This window comes from Microcaecilia unicolor, chromosome 2 (assembly GCF_901765095.1).
Source record: "Microcaecilia unicolor chromosome 2, aMicUni1.1, whole genome shotgun sequence".
In the NCBI taxonomy this organism is placed as follows: Eukaryota; Metazoa; Chordata; class Amphibia; order Gymnophiona; family Siphonopidae; genus Microcaecilia; species Microcaecilia unicolor.
In genome coordinates, this window is record NC_044032.1 from 144,424,004 (window position 1) to 144,443,939 (window position 19,936).

The 19,936-nt window shown below is 39.5% G+C and overlaps 1 protein-coding gene across 1 annotated transcript in view; it reads left to right on the plus strand.

The window, feature by feature from the left end:
- ADGRV1 (adhesion G protein-coupled receptor V1) overlaps positions 1-19,936 on the plus strand; it is a 921,762-nt gene that overhangs the window by 365,841 nt on the left and 535,985 nt on the right. Inside the window, 3 exon segments of the mRNA XM_030193377.1 lie at positions 7,939-8,082; positions 11,271-11,442; positions 19,379-19,514. Coding sequence (XP_030049237.1) covers positions 7,939-8,082; positions 11,271-11,442; positions 19,379-19,514 — 452 coding nt within the window.

Below are 19,936 nucleotides of genomic sequence, written 5' to 3' on the forward strand. Positions count from 1 at the left end.
CAGTGGTGTTTTAGAAAGAACGTACCAATCAGAGCTGGCACAACCTGGTAAGCACGGTAAGCATGGTAGGGAGGCCCCAACTTCTGGAGGGTGCCCCACAAGCCATGTTTACCGGCAGCTCCCAGTTCCATCCTTAGCCTCCTGCTCAGCTCCTAGTTCCGGGAACACCCGCTGCAGTAGAAAATAGAAAATTATTTTCTACTACAGGAAATAACGTGCATCAACTTTGGAATTACTGCTGGGCACCCGCGCTACCCCAGCAATTGTGCCGATTTGGCAAATGGTACCCAAGCATTAGCCCTAACACTACTTAGTAAAAGGGTTCCTAAATCTTATCTATTTATTTATTAGTATTTATATTATCTACATTCCTACATCAAGGTTGAAGCTGTAATATGAAAAGCTGGAAAATCAGTTTATGTATTTGTGCTAAAACTGTACATGTAATTAAATTCACATAAGTTGCATAAGTACATAAGTATTGCCAAACTGGGAAAGACCAAAGGTCCATCAAGCCCAGCATCCTGTTTCCAACAGTGGCCAATCCAGGTCACAAATACCTGGCAAGATCCCAAAAAAGTACAAAACATTTTATACTGCTTATCCCAGAAATAGTTGATTTTCCCCAAATCCATTTAATAATGGTCTATGGACTTTTCCTTTAGGAAGCCGTCCAAACCTTTTTTAAACTCCGCTAAGCTAACTGCCTTTACCACATTCTCTGGCAACGAATTCCAGAGTTTAATTACACGTTGAGTGAAGAAACATTTTCTCCAATTCGTTTTAAATTTACTACATTGTAGCTTCATCGCATGCCCCCTAGTCCTAGTATTATTGGAAAGCGTAACAGACACTTCACATCTACCCGTTCAACTCCACTCATTTTCTAGACCTTTATCATATCTCCCCTCAGCCGCCTTTTCTCCAAGCTGAAGAGCCCTAGCTGCTTTAGCCTTTTCTCAGTAGGGAAGTTGTTCCATCCCCTTCTTCATTTTCATTGCCCTTCTCTGCACCTTTTTTAATTCCACCATATCTTTTTTGAGATGTGGCGACCAGAATTGAACATAATATTCGAGATGCGGTCGCACCATGAAGCAATACAAAGGCATTATAACATCCTCATTTTTGTTTTCCATTCCTTTCTTAATAATACCTAACATTCTATTTGCTTTCTTAGCTGCAGCAGCACACTGAGCAGAAGGTTTCAACTTATCATCAATGACGACACCTAGATCCCTTTCTTGGTCTGTGACTCCTAACGTGGAACCTTGCATGAGGTACCTATAATTTGGGTTTCTCTTTCCCACATGCATCACTTTGAACTTGCTAACATTAAATGTCATCTGCTGTTTAGATGCCCAGTCTCCCAGTCTCATAAGGTCCTCTTGTAATTTTTCACAATCCTCCTGCGATTTAACGACTTTGAATAACTTTGTGTCACTAGCAAATTTAATTACCTCACTAGTTACTCCCATCTCTAGGTCATTTATAAATGTGTTAAAAGCAGCGGTCCCAGTACAGACCCCTGGGGAACCCCAATAACTACCCTTCTCCATTGAGAATACTGACCATTTAACCATACTCTCTGTTTTCTATCTTTTAACCAGTTTTTAATCCACAATAGAACACTACCTCCTATCCCATGACTCTCCAGTTTCCTCTGGAGTCTTTCATGAGGTACTTTGTCAAACACCTTCTGAAAATCCAGATACACAATATCAACCGGCTCACCTTTATCCACATGTTTGTTCACCCCTTCAAAGAAATGTAGTAGATTGGTGAGGCAAGATTTCCCTTCACTAAATCCATGTTGACTTTGTCTCATTAATCCATGCTTTTGAATGTGTTCTGTAATTTTGTTCTTTATAATAGTCTGTACCATTTTGTCCGACACCAATGCCAGACTCACTGGTCTATAATTTCCCGGATCTCCTCTGAAACTTTTTTTAAAAAATCAGCGTTACATTTGCCACCCTCTTCCGGTACCATTCTCAATTTTAAGGATAAATTACATATTACTAACAATAGCTGTGCAAGTTCATTTTTCAGTTCTATCCGTACTCTGGGATGAATATCATCCGGTCCAGGAGATTTGCTACTCTTCAGTTTGTAGAACTGCCCTATTACATCCTCTAGATTTATAGAGAATTCATTCAGTTTCTCCGACTTGTCAGCTTTGAATACCATTTCTGGTACCGGTATCTCACCCAAATCTTCCTCGGTGAAGACTGAAGCAAAGAATTCATTTAATCTGTCCACTACGGCTTTGTCTTCCCTGATTGCCCCCTTTTACTCCTCAGTCATCTAGCGGTCCAACCGATTCTTTTGCCAGCTTCCTGCTTTTAATATACCTAAAAAAATTTTACTATGTGTTTTTGCCTCCAACACAATTTTTTTAAAGTCCCTCTTAGCCTTCCTTATCAGCGCTTTGCGTTTGACTTGACATTCCTTATACTGTTTCATATTATTTTCAGTTGGTTCCTTCTTCCATTTTCTGATGGATTTTCTTTTAGCTCTAATAGCTTTCTTCACCTCACTTTTTAACCATGCCAGCTGTTGTTTGGTCTTCCGATCTACATTTTTAATACGTGGAATATATTTGGCCTGGACTTCCAGGATGGTGTTTTTGAACATCATCCACGCCAGATGTAAATTTTTGACCTGCGCACCCGTTCTTCTCATTTTATCATAGTCTCCTTTTTTAAATTTAAATGCTAACATATTTGATTTCCTAAGTATATTTCAAAGGTAATATCAAATTTGATCATATTATGACCACTGTTATCAAGCAGCACCATTACCTCCCGCACCAGATCATGCGCTCCACTAATGACTAGGTCTAGAATTTTTCTTTCTCTTGTCGGCTCCTGTACCAGCTGCTCCATAAAGCAGTCCTTGATTTTGTCAATGAATTTTACCTCCCTAGCGTGCCCCAAAGTTACATTTATCCAGTCAATATCGTAGTAATTAAAATCACCCATTATTATTGTTTTGCCCAGTTTGTTTGCGTCCCTATTTTCCTTTAACATTTCTGCATCCGTCTGTTCATCCTGGCCAGCCGGACGGTAGTACACTCCTATCACTATCCTTTTCCCTTTTTCACATGGAATTTCAATCCATAGTGATTCTAATAAGTGTTTTGTTTCCTGCAGAATTTTCAATCTATTTGATTCAAGGCTCTCCTTAATATACAATGCTACCCCTCCACCAGTTCGATCCACCCCATCACTATGATATAATTTGTACCCCAGTATGACAGTGTCCCACTGGTTATCCTCCTTCCACCATGTCTCAGAGATGCCTATTATGTCTAATTTTTTATTTAGTGCAATATATTCTAACTCTCCCATCTTATTTTTTAGGCTCCTGGCGTTCACATATAGACATTTCAAACTATGTTTGTTGTTCCTATTTACATCATGTTCAGTACTTGACAGTATTAATTTGCAATCTTTTGTCTGATTTTTATTTTTATTTAAGGACTCCTGATGTACTACGGTCTCTTTTGCAACCTCACTATCAGGATACCTGATTACATTAGGAAAGTTAAATCTTCATGTAGAAGATGATTCTGATTTAACAATATGTTATTTTAAATATTTTTTTCTATCACTGAATCTACAGTTGTGCTCAACAAACATAACACATAATAAGAGTCATATGTTAGATTTTATAGTTTATTCTAAAAAAAATGGGAGGGAGACACTTGTTGGTAACATATCTTGGGAACCTGTTATATGGACAGATTATTGTCTTTCTTTTTAAGGATACCTAGAAATTTAACAACTCCTGAGAACAGGTTGAGTTATGGAAAGGAAATTATGGGTCACAAATATCCAGACAGAGATCTGCTTTGGAAAGAGGTTGCTTCACAATTAAACCTTACTTTTTTCGATGCTCAGGGGATGATTGAAAATTGGAGTACTGCTACATCAGTAGTGTTAGATAGACTAATACCCTTACATAGAAAGAGAAAGAATAGGAAGTCTGAAAATCCTTGGTATACTGAAACGCTACAAGAACTAAAAAGAAAGTGTAGATCTACAAGACGACAATGAAGGAAAAGAAGAGAAGACAGTATATATCATACTTGGAGGGAAGTATAACAGTATAACAAGCAATAAAGGAAGTCAAAGTTCAATTCTATGATAGAAAAATACAAGAAGATGGTAATTCTTCTCAGGTACTGTTTAAAAACTATGAAGAACTAACTTGTATAGATAGGACCCAGAATATTTCAGAATCAGTACAGCCTTCTGTGGATATGCTTGATGATTATTTTCAATCTAAGGTTAATAATATTTGGAAGTTATTTTTGTCAGATACCTTTGATATTGATACAATGCTGACTGAGTGACAGGCTAAAATGACAGTAGGCATGTTGGCAGATAGGCTTTGGAATAATTTTACTCCTGTTTCTTCTATTGTAATTGAGAAAACTGTGAGGAGTGTGTTAAAGAAAGGAAACCCTTTGGATATTTGCCCCTTTATTTACAATGTATTGCTATTCAAATTTTAGGATGGCTTACTGCTTTTATTAACAGTGTATTATCAGAGGGTATTTATCCTAAAGAAATTGCTTCTATTGCACTTACTCCAATTCCCCAAAATACAGGAGGAGATCTTACCCAAGTGAATAACTTTAGACCAGTGGCCAGCATTCCCTGGATTGTGAAACTTTTGGAGTTCATGGTCAGTAATCCTCATTATTTTTGGAAGAATCCATGTACTTACATCCTTCTTAACATGGGTTTTGTTCAATACATAGTACTGTTCTAACAACTGAGATAAAATGATATCTAGCTATGGGCAGGGAAGCTGTTCTTTTACAATTCAAAATTTTGGCAGCTTTTGACACATGTTGGAACGCAAATCCCATGTCACTTTTCTTTGAACTGTTCAAGTCGTTTTACATCCTTAAGATATGGCCTCCAAAACTGTACACAATACTCCAAGCGGAGCCTCACCAACGACTTGTAGAGGGGCATCAACACTTCCTTTCTTCTACTGGTTATACCCCTCTCTTTGCACCCTAGCATCCTTCTGGCCATGGCCAGCACCTTGTCACACTGTTTTGTCACCTTCAGGTCTTCGGAAAACATCACCCCGAACTCCCTCTCCTGAGCCGAGCTTACCAATCTTTCCCCTCCTATCTGGTATCTCTTTTGGATTTCTGCACCCAAAGTGCATCACTCTGCACTTCTTGGCATTACATTTTAACTCCCTATAGTAACTTAGAACAATAAATCAAACAATAAATGCCTACACTCACTGTCATACATAATGTGATACGTGTTTAAATGTGCTCAGTCCGTACCCATTCCAACCATTATATCTCAAAAGGAATATGAGGTAATATCATAGCACATTTAGTGTTCCGCCTCCTAGAAAATGTATGTACATACAAATAAGCAAACCAAAGCTTATAAACTTGTGCAACTATTGCCTTCAATTGCTTGGGTATCTGTGTACTGTAGTTAGAAATTCATATACTTGCACCCTCACTAATATAGCTACATATTGCTACAAAATACATGAGATGTAGTATTTGCACAGTACAACAGTATTTAGCTGCTGACAAATCTCAAATGAAGAGCTCAAGGAGGTTCAGTATAATAAGTGCTACAAACAAATATAGATAGAAACCCACTTTTTCATATGTTATAAATGGTATAACAAATACATCAAATAATGCATATGATAATCACTGCCCTTTGGGGTATGGCGTGCTCGTGCTTCATAAAAACCGCTCATAGTCCATTCATTCTAACTATGTCCATTCAATCTAACAATTATCTCCAACTTGGTGAAGGTTCCCTTTAACTCTGGCTGAGTTTCGTGTAGCTTCGTCAGAAAGGGAAACTGCAAACAAAATGTTCCATAAACAAACTTAAATTTCACACATGCTGAAATGTACCTTTCACCGATAAGCACAAATTTTAAGTGCTAGACCCTTGACCATTCTCCTAACATTTGGAGATCCCTTCTCATGGTTTCTAATTCCTATATGCTATCCACTATTTATGTGTATATGAGCTAACATCTAGTCATGGGCATTTCCACCGTAAATGGTTGTGACTTATTGAACATGTATTTTTGGCCATTTGCACTATATAGCATAGAAATGTAGGAGGTATAGATTTAGGGTCCATTTTTTCCAAAAGGAGTTGTAATTTGTGGTATCTGGCCAAGGACCATCTCTGCAACAGCTGGGAGGAGTTGTAGGTGAGTATTTAAATAGGAAAGAAAACCACTGAGTAGATATGATTGAAGGCATCTGTCTCCATATGCTAACAGAAGCCACTTCTGATTGCTTTAGAAGCCAAAAGGAACAGGAGGAAAATGGCAGATTTCTCCATTCTACCTCCCCCTATCCCCCACTCCAAAAAATAGTGTGTCTGCCATGTTAGTCTCGTTAAGGTTATGGCCTAATGAAGGGATCATAACTTATGCTAGTCATAAATGGATGTAATCCAGTATATACAAGTGTCTCCTATAGTTTGTTTCTTAATCTTTTTTCTTAAAAAAATAAGTTCACCTGTTATTGTTTTGTAACTTTTGGCATTGCGATTTCCTTGACAGAATGCCCCATGGACTTTATAAAGTTTTCAAACTTTGTATTTTATAACCAAACAGGAATGTGAATTTGGTGAAAAAGAAGATTAAGATCTCAGTAAAGTCCGTATGAACATAGACAGAAAACAATGCTTCAGTGGAAGTGGTGACCCCTGGTGGCTGAAACCATAAGGGGATTAATAACAGAATCATCTCATACTGAAATGTTTATTGAAGAGATGCATGAACAACAGTTTGTTGAGGGAGCAGTTTTCAGGCTGTCTACTTTGGGATAAAGTCTGCGAGTACATTTACGCATGGATCTTGTAAAAATGATCAAAGATTGTTTTACTTTGAAACTTGCAGATATTTTATTCCACAGATGTGTTTCTCATTGAAAATAGCAGGTAGATTTTAAAATGAAATGTGTGCACATTATTGTCCTGTCTGACCAAAACACAACAAACGTGTGAGCATTTGAGAATTCCACGCTTACTTTTAGCAATATTAAGGAAGACAATTTTTGAACAATTAATTTACATGCATGAATAGTTTTTTATAAATAATGTTGAAAATTGTCCACTGTATGATCTTGACATATAGGGCCTGATTTACAAGTGTGTTTTTAATATCCTGTTTCTATGGAGAAAAATCTTGATGAATCAGATCCAAAATTAACACCCTGACATCAGGCACCTGAAAGGATCCTGTGAGACTGTTTATAGTATAGTGTACCATTGCATCTCTGCTGCTGCCATAATTTCGGTATAGCTGCTGATGGTTAGTGGAAAGTATTTTTCATTTGTGTTCACTACCTGTATGCTATGTTTAAGTTTTGTAGACAAACTGTTCCCATGCAACTCTATGTAGAGGCAGCATAATACAATGCTTTGATAGGTTTAAAACCATTTGCTGAATCCTTCCTCCTTTCGTCGTAATCACTGAGCTGAAATGTGCTGCTGACATAATTAATTTACAAGTTTGCTCCTTCACACTAAGGAAACAATGTTCAGATGGTGACAGGGCCTCCAAGGTTATTTATTTATTATCTCATTTATACCCCACATTTTTCCAACTGCATCAGGCCCAATGTGGCTTACATCACACTGCAAAGGCGGACGCCAATTCAGTAAATTAAGCTAATACATCATGAAACCTACATAAGAAATAAAGGAGAGGATGGGGAAGAAACGAAAGGAACAGGGAAATCAGGGGAGAGAAGGGAAGGGTGGATGTGTCCAAAATTGTCATTATATTGTTATGAATCAAGTAGTGGAGACACATGTTGAGTCCTAGGACTCATTTGGTTCACTGTTCTTCAGTCAAATGATGCCTAATCTGGTATTTAAAATGCCTGATTTAAAACATACCATTTGTTTTCAGGCATTCCTCTTACCTGGCTCTAGTTTCATTGTTGAATTGACCAGTGTGAAGTTGATGGATGGAAGTCCTTTCAGTGTGCCTCAAATACTCAAAGAGACGAAGTCAGCTGCTGTGTCTGTGCCTGATGTTGCTGCCAATTCTGAAGTAAGTGACCCGTCATCTGTAGAGCAGGCAAATCGAGACCGACTTGCTGCACTTTCTAAAATGCTATTCCACAACACTGCAAATCTTTGATAAAAAGTAGAGATGTGCCCAGGGCAAAAATATGTGGTTCATTTGGACTCTTTTCTCAATTTTCAGACTTTTTTCAGCTTGTTTCGCACATTCATTTTAATGAAATATTTTATTGATATAACAGATGTTGTGTCCTAAAGGGCCTTTTGACTAAAGTGTGGTTTTTGCACTTACTGGGCTGGATTCTATAAATAGCACTCAAAAATGAGCACCAGAAAAGATCGGCAAATCCCGTGCTCTAACTTTGAGCACCAGACTTATGCCTATTAAAACCTGGTGTAAATGCTGGCACCCAAGTTGGGCGTACTGACCCATTCTTCAGGAGCAACATACGCAACTCTTTGGAACACCTCTGACACGCCTATGCCCCTTCCATGGCCACGCCCCCTTTTGAATATATGTTATGGGACGTAGATGCCCAGCGTATTAGAATGACATGCAGCCAGATGCACATGCAAATCCTAATCGGTCACAATTAATGTCACTAATTGGTCATGAGCACCCTATTAGTGATGGTTAAGAGCTCATTAGCTAAGATGCACATGCATCTCAGAAGCATGCCCAAATTTGGACACCATATATAGAACCCAGGGGACTGTGCTTTAACAGTAAAGATTAATGTATCATAACTATGAAGGCTATGCGGTAAATCTTCAAGGCGTGCTCTGCATGCCCCCTGCAGTTACCACACAGAAAATCTTTTTACTGCACATGATTATTCACTAGTTCCATAGATGCACCTATCCCTTTCTCTTAGGGAGGCAGTAAATACACTCTCACTAACTGCACAAGTGACAGCATGCTGTGTCATGTACTAACTGCAATGTGCAAATCCCTTCCAATAACCCACCAAGTTCAAATCCCCTAACATGGTATTCAGTTAATGTGTGGGTTAGCTTGTGCTGCCATGTCATCATGCTAACACTTACCTTACTTGTGCACTAGTGAACACTAATTTGTGTGTTAACTGCTTAACACACCTTAGTGGTAACAGCGGTTAGTGTATCTGGGTTTAAAAAGGGTTTGGGCAAGTTCCTGGAGGAAACGTCCATAGCTTGTTATTGAGGTAGACATAGGGGAAGCTATTGTTTGCTATGGGATTGGTAGCATGGAATGTTGGTACTAATTGGGTTTCTGCTAGATATGTGTGACCTGGGTTGGCCACTGTTGGAAGCCGGATACTGGGCTAGATGGATCATTGGTCTGATCCAGTATGGCTATTCTTATGTTCTTAAAAGGGCCCCGTAGGGATTGTTTTGCTAAAGTGCATTAAGCGCTTAGGACTTGATTCTATAAATGGCGCCTAAAAAATTGGCACTGAAAAAACCTGCACTTAGTGCTGTTCTATAAACCTCGCCTAAAGTTAGGTGCGACCGTTTACACCAACTAAAACCTGGTATAAATGCCCTTGCCTAACTTAGGTGCAGATCGAGAGTATTCAGTAACTGTGTGTTATTTTTAGGAATGCCTGTGACCCGCCCCTGCTCCTCCCATGGCCATGCTCCCTTTTGTCATCCACCCATTAGAATTTACGTGCACCAATTTACAGAATACACTTATACATTTTCATGAATAAATTCTAATTAGTGTAAATTAGTGCCAATAATTGCTTGTTAGAGGTCAGTTATCAGCGCTGATTAGCTTGTTAAGCAATTAGGTTGTGTGCACAAATTCCATGCAACTTTAGTAGCTGTCTATAGAATCCGGAGGTTAACATGCGGTTAATGCCTGGAAACAGGCTACTGTGTGACCACATCATCAGGTTTTGTAGTAGTTTGCCTGTTAATGCATGTTACTGAATTTTTAATGGATTTTTCTGTCAGAGACATGGCACAGGAGGAGCATGGGCATGGAAACATTTGCCAGCTCACGTACCATGTGCTAACTAGCTAATGCAGAGTTAATGTGGGAGCATCACATAGGCATTCTCTAGGCATCCAAATATAGGTGGTTATGGAAACACCTTCAAAATTTGCAATATATACCATTAGCCCCTGCAGCAATAAAGGTTCTACTGTGTGTGCCTCAGCGGTGCAACTCATAGCTAGAAACTTCAAGCAGTATGAGAATTATAACACCAACTTCCTCATCGGCACCATAGAAAATTTAAGCATTAGATTTCTATATTTATATTATATATTAAAAAAAAAATAAATGTACTATATTAATATAAGTATTTATTGATAAAGGTATTTAAATACTCATCTAAATATTTTGCCACTACTGGGCTAGGGACATAATCAGACATGGTTCATGTTTCGCTCATAAAGCTGTTTCAAGGAATTCCTCTGTACAAAAGAGGGAAAGCATGAGTATCTTTACTTTCCCTATCTTAACTCTTCAAAGCTTTATCATTCAAAAAATACCTTAGTGCAAACTCAGTGCCAGCTTCACTGGTCAGTGCTTTTACTGCAAGAAGATTACGGTGGCATTTTAAACCTGTTTATTACCAATTAGTGGTCATTATTGCTTGCTAAATGCTGTTTTCAATGCTAATTAGTTTATTAAGCCAATTAAATTATGTGCGCTGTTATAGAATACTCTTGGACTCTGGTATGGATCTCTAGGTATGCTATATAGAATCAGGGGGTATACCTGGATATTCAGTGCCAGTCGATACCCAGATATCTGTGCTGAATATCTGGGATTAACGTAACCACAGCAGTCAGTGTTAAAAATGAATGCTGACTGCTGCAGCTGTACATTGGGTGGTGTTTTAAAATAATTTAGCTGTGACAAAGTAATGATGCCTAACCTCTGGGATTCTGAAAGCACTATGGACTGCTCAGTCTTTAGGTTGTGTGTTGTCACATGACCCTCTTTAACATATAATCTATTTCATAGCATGGAGTGGAGGAGTAGCCTAGTGGTTAATGCAGCAGACTTTGATCCTGGAGACTCCTGCAGCTCTTTGTGACTCTACAGCTCCTTTGATCCTGCAGCCCCTTGTGACTCTGGGCAAGTCACTTAACCCTCCATTGCCCCAGGTACAAATAAGTACCTGTATATACTATGTAAACCACTTTGAAAATAATTGCAAAAACCACAGAAAGGCAGTATATAAATTCCCTTTCCATTTCTGTTTCTTTATTCATTAGGTTGGCTTTGAGACTGTCGTTTTTTGGCTTACAAACATTACAGCAGGGATGAGTCAGGCTGTAATAACCAGGAACGGGTCATATGGGTCTCTAACTGTTAGCTGGCGCTCAGGATACCGTCCTGACATCATGCCTGCATCTGTTCTTTCTGGAAACATCACTCCTGAATTTGGTAAGTTGTTTTATCACATGTCCTACACTGCAGGCCTATCATGGTGTGATTGACTCTTCCCTGTAATGTACTTGTACATACTGATTTTCAAATATATGCAGCTTCAAATATATGCAGCTTGAGATACTGCTGCATAATAAGATAACATAATTATTCATTTTATTTTCACTTATCATTTTAGCTTCTGTTTGGATAGTAAGGGGCTGATAATTCAAAGCAGTTATACAGTGAGTTTCAACCACATAAGGGCTTTGAACTGAATTTGAATCTGTCGTTTCTTTCTTTACAACATCCGTAAAATCCGCCCCTTTCTTTCCGAGCACTCTACCAAAACCCTCATCCACACCCTTGTCACCTCTCGTTTAGACTACTGCAATCTGCTTCTTGCTGGCCTCCCACTTAGTCACCTCTCCCCTCTCCAGTCAGTTCAAAACTCTGCTGCCCGTCTCATCTTCCGCCAGGGTCGCTTTACTCATACTACCCCTCTCCTCAAGACCCTTCACTGGCTCCCTATCCGTTTTCGCATCCTGTTCAAACTTCTTCTACTAACCTATAAATGTACTCACTCTGCTGCTCCCCAGTATCTCTCCACACTCGTCCTTCCCTACACCCCTTCCCGTGCACTCCGCTCCATGGATAAATCCTTCTTATCTGTTCCCTTCTCCACTACTGCCAACTCCAGACTTCGCGCCTTCTGTCTCGCTGCACCCTACGCCTGGAATAAACTTCCTGAGCCCCTACGTCTTGCCCCATCCTTGGCCACCTTTAAATCTAGACTGAAAACCCACCTCTTTGACATTGCTTTTGACTCGTAACCACTTGTAACCACTCGCCTCCACCTACCCCCTCCTCTCTTCCTTCCCGTTCACATTAATTGATTTGATTTGCTTACTTTATTTATTTTTTGTCTATTAGATTGTAAGCTCTTTGAGCAGGGACTGTCTTTCTTCTATGTTTGTACAGCGCTGCGTATGCCTTGTAGCGCTATAGAAATGCTAAATAGTAGTAGTAGTAATTTATCAGGCTGGCTAACATTTAACTTCAAGTTTCAAATTTCTCTTTATTTGTTCAACCTGTCTTTGTCCTGTTTTAATTGAGAGAGGTTTAGGATCCCCTATGCACAGATACTGATCTGTACGTGGCTTATGGGGAGCTATATGTTTGGCTCTATGGGAGGCCATAAGCAGGGCGAGGTTGCCTGTTCCAGCCCAAGTGACTTGCCCAAGACCACAAGGAGCCTCTGTGGGATTTGAACCTAGGCCTTCTAGGTTCCAGTCTGCTACTCTAACCATTAGGCTACTTCTCTCTTCTTTTTGCAGCTAAGATTTCTGATTTTCTGTTATAACTGAAATTTGGTTTTCCCGGTTGTAACCAAAAATCATTCTCACTCACAGCAGTCAGATGACATCTGGCTGCTGCCATCACAGAAGGATTACATCATTTGAAACAGTCAGCATTGATATGGGCTACTAATCTCGGTGCTACTTTTTTCAGTTGATCTGTGTGAATTCTGACTGGTTGATGTCCCATTTTGAATGAGTCATCTGATCTGGCTACCTTTGTTGTGACTGGATGATGTTTTCACAACAGGACATTAATTAGTCAGCATGTGTGCAGGCCAGCTGAAGAAGGCAACAATGATATTGGTGGTCCATGCTGATGCTAACTGGTTCCTTGGCAAGTTTATAAGTGTGATATTTTGGAAGCAGGATTTTTTTAAAAGGTAGTAGATGACTGAGTAGATTGATACTATAATTTGAGCTGCTACTTCATCATAGATACAGAATGTTTTCCCTCTTTGCTCTCTGAGATCCTATGCTAAAATAGCACGATTTGTAATAAATAACTCGATTTAACAGTAGCTTACATTAATAATTTTCCCTCTTAATCGGTTAAGTGTCAGCCGTCTGCACATACCCAGATATTCAATGCCGGTCCCTGGATATGGCCTGGCATTGTGTATCTGGGTATAAAACCAAAAGTGGTGAAAAAATCACTGACCCACCACTGGCTGAATATTTACCCCCAAATTTATATCCCTCTCCATCCTTCTATCTAAGTGGGTTATAATCTCACATACATAATATAAACACAATAACTAAAATAAATTACTAACAGGGTCTTTTACTAAAGATTAGCCCATGTTCTCTGCCACAGGATCCATTTTAGAACGAGAGGACATGAAATGAGATTGAAGGGGGGCAGACTCAGGAAAGATATCAGGAAGTATTTTTTCATGGAGAGGGTGGTGGACGTTTGGAATGCCCTCCCACGGGAGGTGGTGGAGATGAAAACGGTAACGGAGTTCAAACATGCGTGGGATTTGCATAGAGGAATCCTGTGCAGAAGGAATGGATCCTCAGAAGCTTAGCTGAAATTGGGTGGCGGAGCAGTTGGGGGGAAGAGGGGGTGGTGGTTGGGAGGCGAGGATAGGGGAGGGCAGACTTATACGGTCTGTACCAGAGCCGGTGATGGGAGGTGGGACTGGTGGTTGGGAGGCGGGAAATACTGCTGGGCAGACTTATATGGTCTGTGCCCTGAAAAGGACAGGTACAAATTCAAGGTAAGGTATACACATATGAGTTTGTCTTGGGCAGACTGGATGGACCATGCAGGTCTTTTTCTGCCGTCATCTACTATGTAACCATTTTATCCCTATGGGCCCTGCTGCAGAGAACATGCACTAATCTTTAGTAAAAAGTCTTTTTAATTAAATACATAAGGGGTCCTTTTACTAAGCTGCAGTAAAAGGGTGCCTTTGCTAGCGTCAGCGCATGATTTTGACATGTGCTGAGGCCCCCTGTTACCACAGTGGGTAAAAGTCTATCTATTTTCTCAAAAATAAATGGCCGTGCCGGAAGTGAACCACTTGGCCCATGGCCATTTCAAGGGGGAGCACTTACTGTCATCCACTGAGTTGGTGGTAAGGGCTTCCGTGCTAACTCGGCGGTAACCGAGCAGCGCATGGTGCTGCCCAATTACCGCCGGGTAAGCGCCGGTGCTACAAAAATGGAAAATATTTTTGTAGCGCTGGAAATGGTGCACACTGGGGGTGGGAAATCCCACCGAGCTCCTGCGGTAGCCTGGTGGCAAGTCCATTGCCATGTGCCAACCCTTTAGTAAAAGGGCCCCTAAATGAATAAATAGATGGAGAAATTTGATGTTTTCTGCCATCATATGTTATGACAGTGTTTGTAAACTAAATCATGGGAAAAATTCAACAGTCAGTCAGGCCTTTATGATTTGGAGTGAGATATTTTCAAAGGCTAATGATGCAACAGGGAAATTAGAATATCCTGATAAAGGATGTGGAAAAAGCCAAAAGAAGCCAAACTGATTTTATCTACGAGCAAACTTGTAGGAATGATTCCAAGCTACTTGAATTAACTGCTAATAATAAATATGTTATGAATAGCAATAGCAAAAATATATTTAGATACCTATTTGTAAATGCCAAAAGTCTAAAATAATAAGGTTGGCGAGTTCGAGTGCATGGCAAGAAAGTTATGATATACTAACACTTTTTTTTTTTACATTACTGTCTCTGTTGGGAAAAGAGCTGAGTAAATCAGGCCATAAATTTAGATATGACAAAATAAGAGTAACCAATGGGACACTGTAGTAACACAACACCAAATATATCAGAATAACAGAGCAGATCAAACTGGTGGTGGGCTGATACTATATAATGAGAATGGTGGTGAAATGGGCTGCTATGGTATCTGGGATATGTCTGTTGAATATGGGGGTGCCACAAGGTCTGCCCTTTTGGCTATATTGTTTAATTTGATTTGAAACCCTTATATGATGTTTTAAGAGGTTCACATGTAGAATTCAGGATTTATGCTGATGATATTCAGTTCTTTTTTTTCTGGTTGATGATTTTGTATCCAGTCGTCTTAAATGAAGCAATGTATGGCAACCTCTACAGCAAAAACACTCTATTTATTTATTATGACATTTCTATGCCACATTTTCCCAAGAAAGCTTAGGTTCAATGTGGCTTACATAACAAATTAAGAAGAAACTTTGCAAAACAATTAATACAAGAATACAACTAGTAAAAAAAAATATGATGATGCCATCTGGCTGCTGCTGTTGCAGCTGGATGACATCATCGAGTGGAACTGACCTCTCTTACTTCCCTATGGCCCGAAAAGGAACAGAGTTTTATGGCAGAAGCATATTTTGTCTTCTCCCTACTGGCTACAAAGCTCATTTGGCAACCATGGTGCCAGTGAGGAAGTGGAGAGATGTATTGGTTGCTGCAGCTCTTATTTAAGCTAGATTTCTGCTGACCCATTAGCCTGTGGGATTAGCTCTGTGTGCTGGAAGCAGGAGTGGATATGGCATTGGGGCAAGAACAGATGAGAGAGACGATGCTGGAACTAGGAAGAGAGAATGAAAGACTGGGAAGGAGAGAAGTATACAGCATGGTGAGAGGATGGGCGCAGAACAAAGTTGGTAATAATATTATTCATGGTTCTGCACCTTTCTCATTCACATTGATTCTGTCATTTTCTTCCTCTAGGTAAAACCTTCATTCAAATGGTCAGTTAAAACTAAATTACCCATCTGTTAATGCTATTAGATATAAATGTGTCCATTCTCTATCGAGCCCTTACCTATCTGCAAAGAGTTGGAATGGTTTGCCAACAGAAATTAGGTTGGAAACAAACAGTGAAATATTTAAGAAATACTTTAAAACGTTTTTTTTATTTAAGCAGAATTTAAATTATTAAATTTGTAACTGTAAGTAGTTATGTGTAATTCTGGCTATGTATGTATGTGAGCTGGATTATCGTATTATGGTTTGCATTGAACCTTATAGGTAAATTCAGACTTTAAATGGGACTGTAATGAAATGAGAGGAGAACCTGGTGAATGGCAAAATCAAAGAAATATGAATAATTCTCCTGTAAATACAATTCCAAAATTTATACAACTAGCAGCATTGAATACCAATTAGGTTAACTTGTGATCATACTGGCTGAAAATTCAGACCTATATAAATTAAGAATTATTTTTATGATTTTGCTGTACTTCAAAAGAGCAACATACTGCTCATGCCAGTTCCAAAGGATTCCAAGAAAAACGTTGAAGACATCTCAAACTACAGACCAGTAGCATCCATACCACTAACAACCAAAATAATTGAAGGCTTAGTAACTTGGTAACATAGTAGATGACGGCAGAAAAAGACCTGCACGGTCCATCCAGTCTGCCCAACAAGACAAACTCATATTTATTTTATTTATTTATTGCATTTGTATCCCACATTTTCCCACCTCTTTGCGGGTTCAGTGTGGCTTACAATAAGATATGAATAATGGAAATACATTTGTTACATTGTGCAAGTTTTGTGAGACCATCGAAGTATCATTAAGAATATGACAATGGGAGATCAACATTGAAACGTTGGAAAGAGACAATGGGAAGCTTAGAGGGCAGTGTTAAGACACAGAGATATATGGTGTACATATTCCTGTGAGCAGATGTATGTGTGATGTGGAATTATGGGGATGAAGGTTAGAAGTGGATGTATGGAGCATTGATGATCAGTGAGTGTGGACTCTATGTGTTTTGGCTCTTGCCATAAATTGTTTCAAACAGATGAGTCTTCAGTAATTTGCGGAAGGAGGCTTGTTCGTGAGTCATTCTTAGGTTGCGCGGCAGTGTATTCCAAAGTTGTGTGCTCGTGTGAGAAAAGGTTGACGCGTGTAGCGTCTTGTATTTCACGCCCTTGCAATTAGGGAAGTGGAGGTTGAGGTATGTTCTGGATGATCTTTTAGCATTTCTGGTTGGAAGGTCTATCAACTCGGACATATAGGCAGGGGCTTCACCATGAATGATTTTGTGGACTAGTGTACATACCTTGAAAGTGACGCGTTCCTTAAATGGAAGCCAGTGTAATTGCTTTAGTAGTGGTGTTGCCCTTTCATATTTTGGTTTTCCGAAGATGAGTCTGGCTGCTGTGTTCTGGGCTGTTTGCAGTTTCTTCATCACTTGCTCTTTACAGCCTGTGTATAGTGAGTTACAGTAATCCAGATGGCTTAGGACGAGGGATTGCACTAGGTTGCGGAAGACGAATCTTGGGAAGAATGGTTTAATCCTTTTCAATTTCCACATGCAGTGGAACATCTTCTTAGTTGTGTTATTTGCGTGAGTTTCACTTTTTGTGTATATCTTACCTTGATTTGTAACTGTCATTTTCAGGGCACAGACCAACTAACTCACTCTCCTAATCAGGCTTTAGGACCCACCACAGCACAGCACAGAAACAGTGCTGATTATACTACTGGCCAAATTCAAACAGGAAATCTCAACAGAAAAAAAAACATCCTACTACTCCAGTTTGACATGCCCAGCACATTTGACATGGTTGACCACCAAGTCCTACAATGAGTACTCAACAAATTTGGAATTGGAGGGAATGTGCTTGCATGGTTCAAGGGCTTCCTGACCACCAGATCCTATCAAGTGAAGTCAAATTCTGTAATATCTTCCCCCTGGAAAGCGGATTGTGGAGTCCCCCATAGTTTACCACTCTCGCCAATACTATTTAACCTAATGATGGTCCCCAAAGCACAGTCCCTATCAAAACAAGACTTCAGCCTCTTCATTTACACCAATAATGTGTCAATCTCTATTCCTTTCAAAAATTAATTATCCAAAATTACATCCAGAATCCTGAACAACATAAAAATCATTGAATCTTGGGCATCAGCCTTCAAATTGAAATTGAACAGGGAAAAAGACGCACTGCCTGATATTCACACCACCACACAATACGAACGCTTTACAATCATCAATGCCGTGGGACCATCCCTCTCAATAGCAGACAAACTGAAAATCCTAGGAGTTACCATTGACTGCAACCTATCCTTTGACAACCAGGCAGCAGACAGTACAAAGAAAATGTGCAACACAATGTGGAAACTCAAACGTATAAAAAACTATTTTCCAAGAGATGTATTTTGCTCCCTTATCCAGACCATGGTCCTTGCCCCTGCTGACTACAGTAAGAGAATCTATGCAGGATGTAAGGAACAAACCTTAAATAAGTTACAAAAAACACAAAATATGGCTGCTAGACTCATATTCAGAAAAGCCCAATTTGAAAGCACGAGACCTCTACTCTGAAAATTACACTGGTTATCTATTAAAGAACATATATTCTTCAAGTTCTGTTCTCTGGCCTACAGAATTACCTTTGGCCTCTTGAAGAGTATAATAGATCTACCAATCCGCAACGCAACCTAAAGTGTGAGGTCATACCTTACCCTCCACTTCCCTAGATGCCAAGGCCTAAAATACAAATCCACATATAAAACCAGCTTCCAATACATCTGCACCAAAATCTGGAATACACTACCTAAAGACCTAAAATTCATAAATAATTACCTAACATTCTGGAAACACTTGAAAGTCCATTTATTCAGAGAATTCCTTTCCAATAACCCAACGTAACCAAGTAGATCACTGGACAACTCTCTACTATCGTGACCACAGAGAGAACTGAACCAAGTTTGTATCATCCCAAACGGCTGTAGCACATGCAGCATGTCTCCCACAAGATAATTGTAAAACTCATTGAACCTATATAACCTGTAAACTCTTTACATTCAATTCAGTTCAGATTTTATATACTGCTAATATCCCCTATTCAGGGTTCACATAAAGATAGCTGTAAGCTACACTGAACTTACCAACAGGCTGGAAAATGTGGGGTACAAATGCAGAAATAAATAAAATGATATAACTTCCTGGATTTCTATTTAAGTACATTTTGAATAAAAACTCAGCATCATTGGTCTAAACTTAATTGCAGGTGACTTCAACTCTTCTTTCTCCTCACTTTGCCCCTCAGATTAAAAGTTATCAGAAGAGGATTGATGAATTTAATGATCCATGATAATTTATTGTCTTCTTCTAGGTATGGTTGCATTTTCTCATGGTGAAGAAAGTAAAATAATCCCTGTTCTCCTAACTGCAAATACCAGTACACCAGAAGCATTTGCTCTGCAGCTTACTGGTGTGATCACGAATGTGTCTGGTGGTGCCCGTCTGAGGTAAGAGTATTATGTAGCTTACTATATATTTCTTACACTTATCTTCTGATTGGAACTATGGAAGTTTTAAGACATTGGAGAACAGCAGAACACATGTCCCCTAATGGTAATAGCACAAGAATACAGCTAGGAGCACCATTTTGAGGGATGGTGCCAGACGGGTAGGAGTGACTGAGGATTGCTCCAGCCTGGGGACCACTATACCACCAGGGAATTAAGGTATGATCATGGATGTGGAGCAGAATCCTTTGGAGGTTGGGGGGGGGGGGGTGATTAGCACGTGAACCCTTACCACTACAAAATAGGTGGTGGTAATGACCCAAGATCTAATGGCCATGCATGTGGGCATGAATGCTGGAAATTGATAATTGTCCATTTTCTGGCTGCAGAAAAAAGAGCCTTAGGGTAAAGGAAAGACCTGT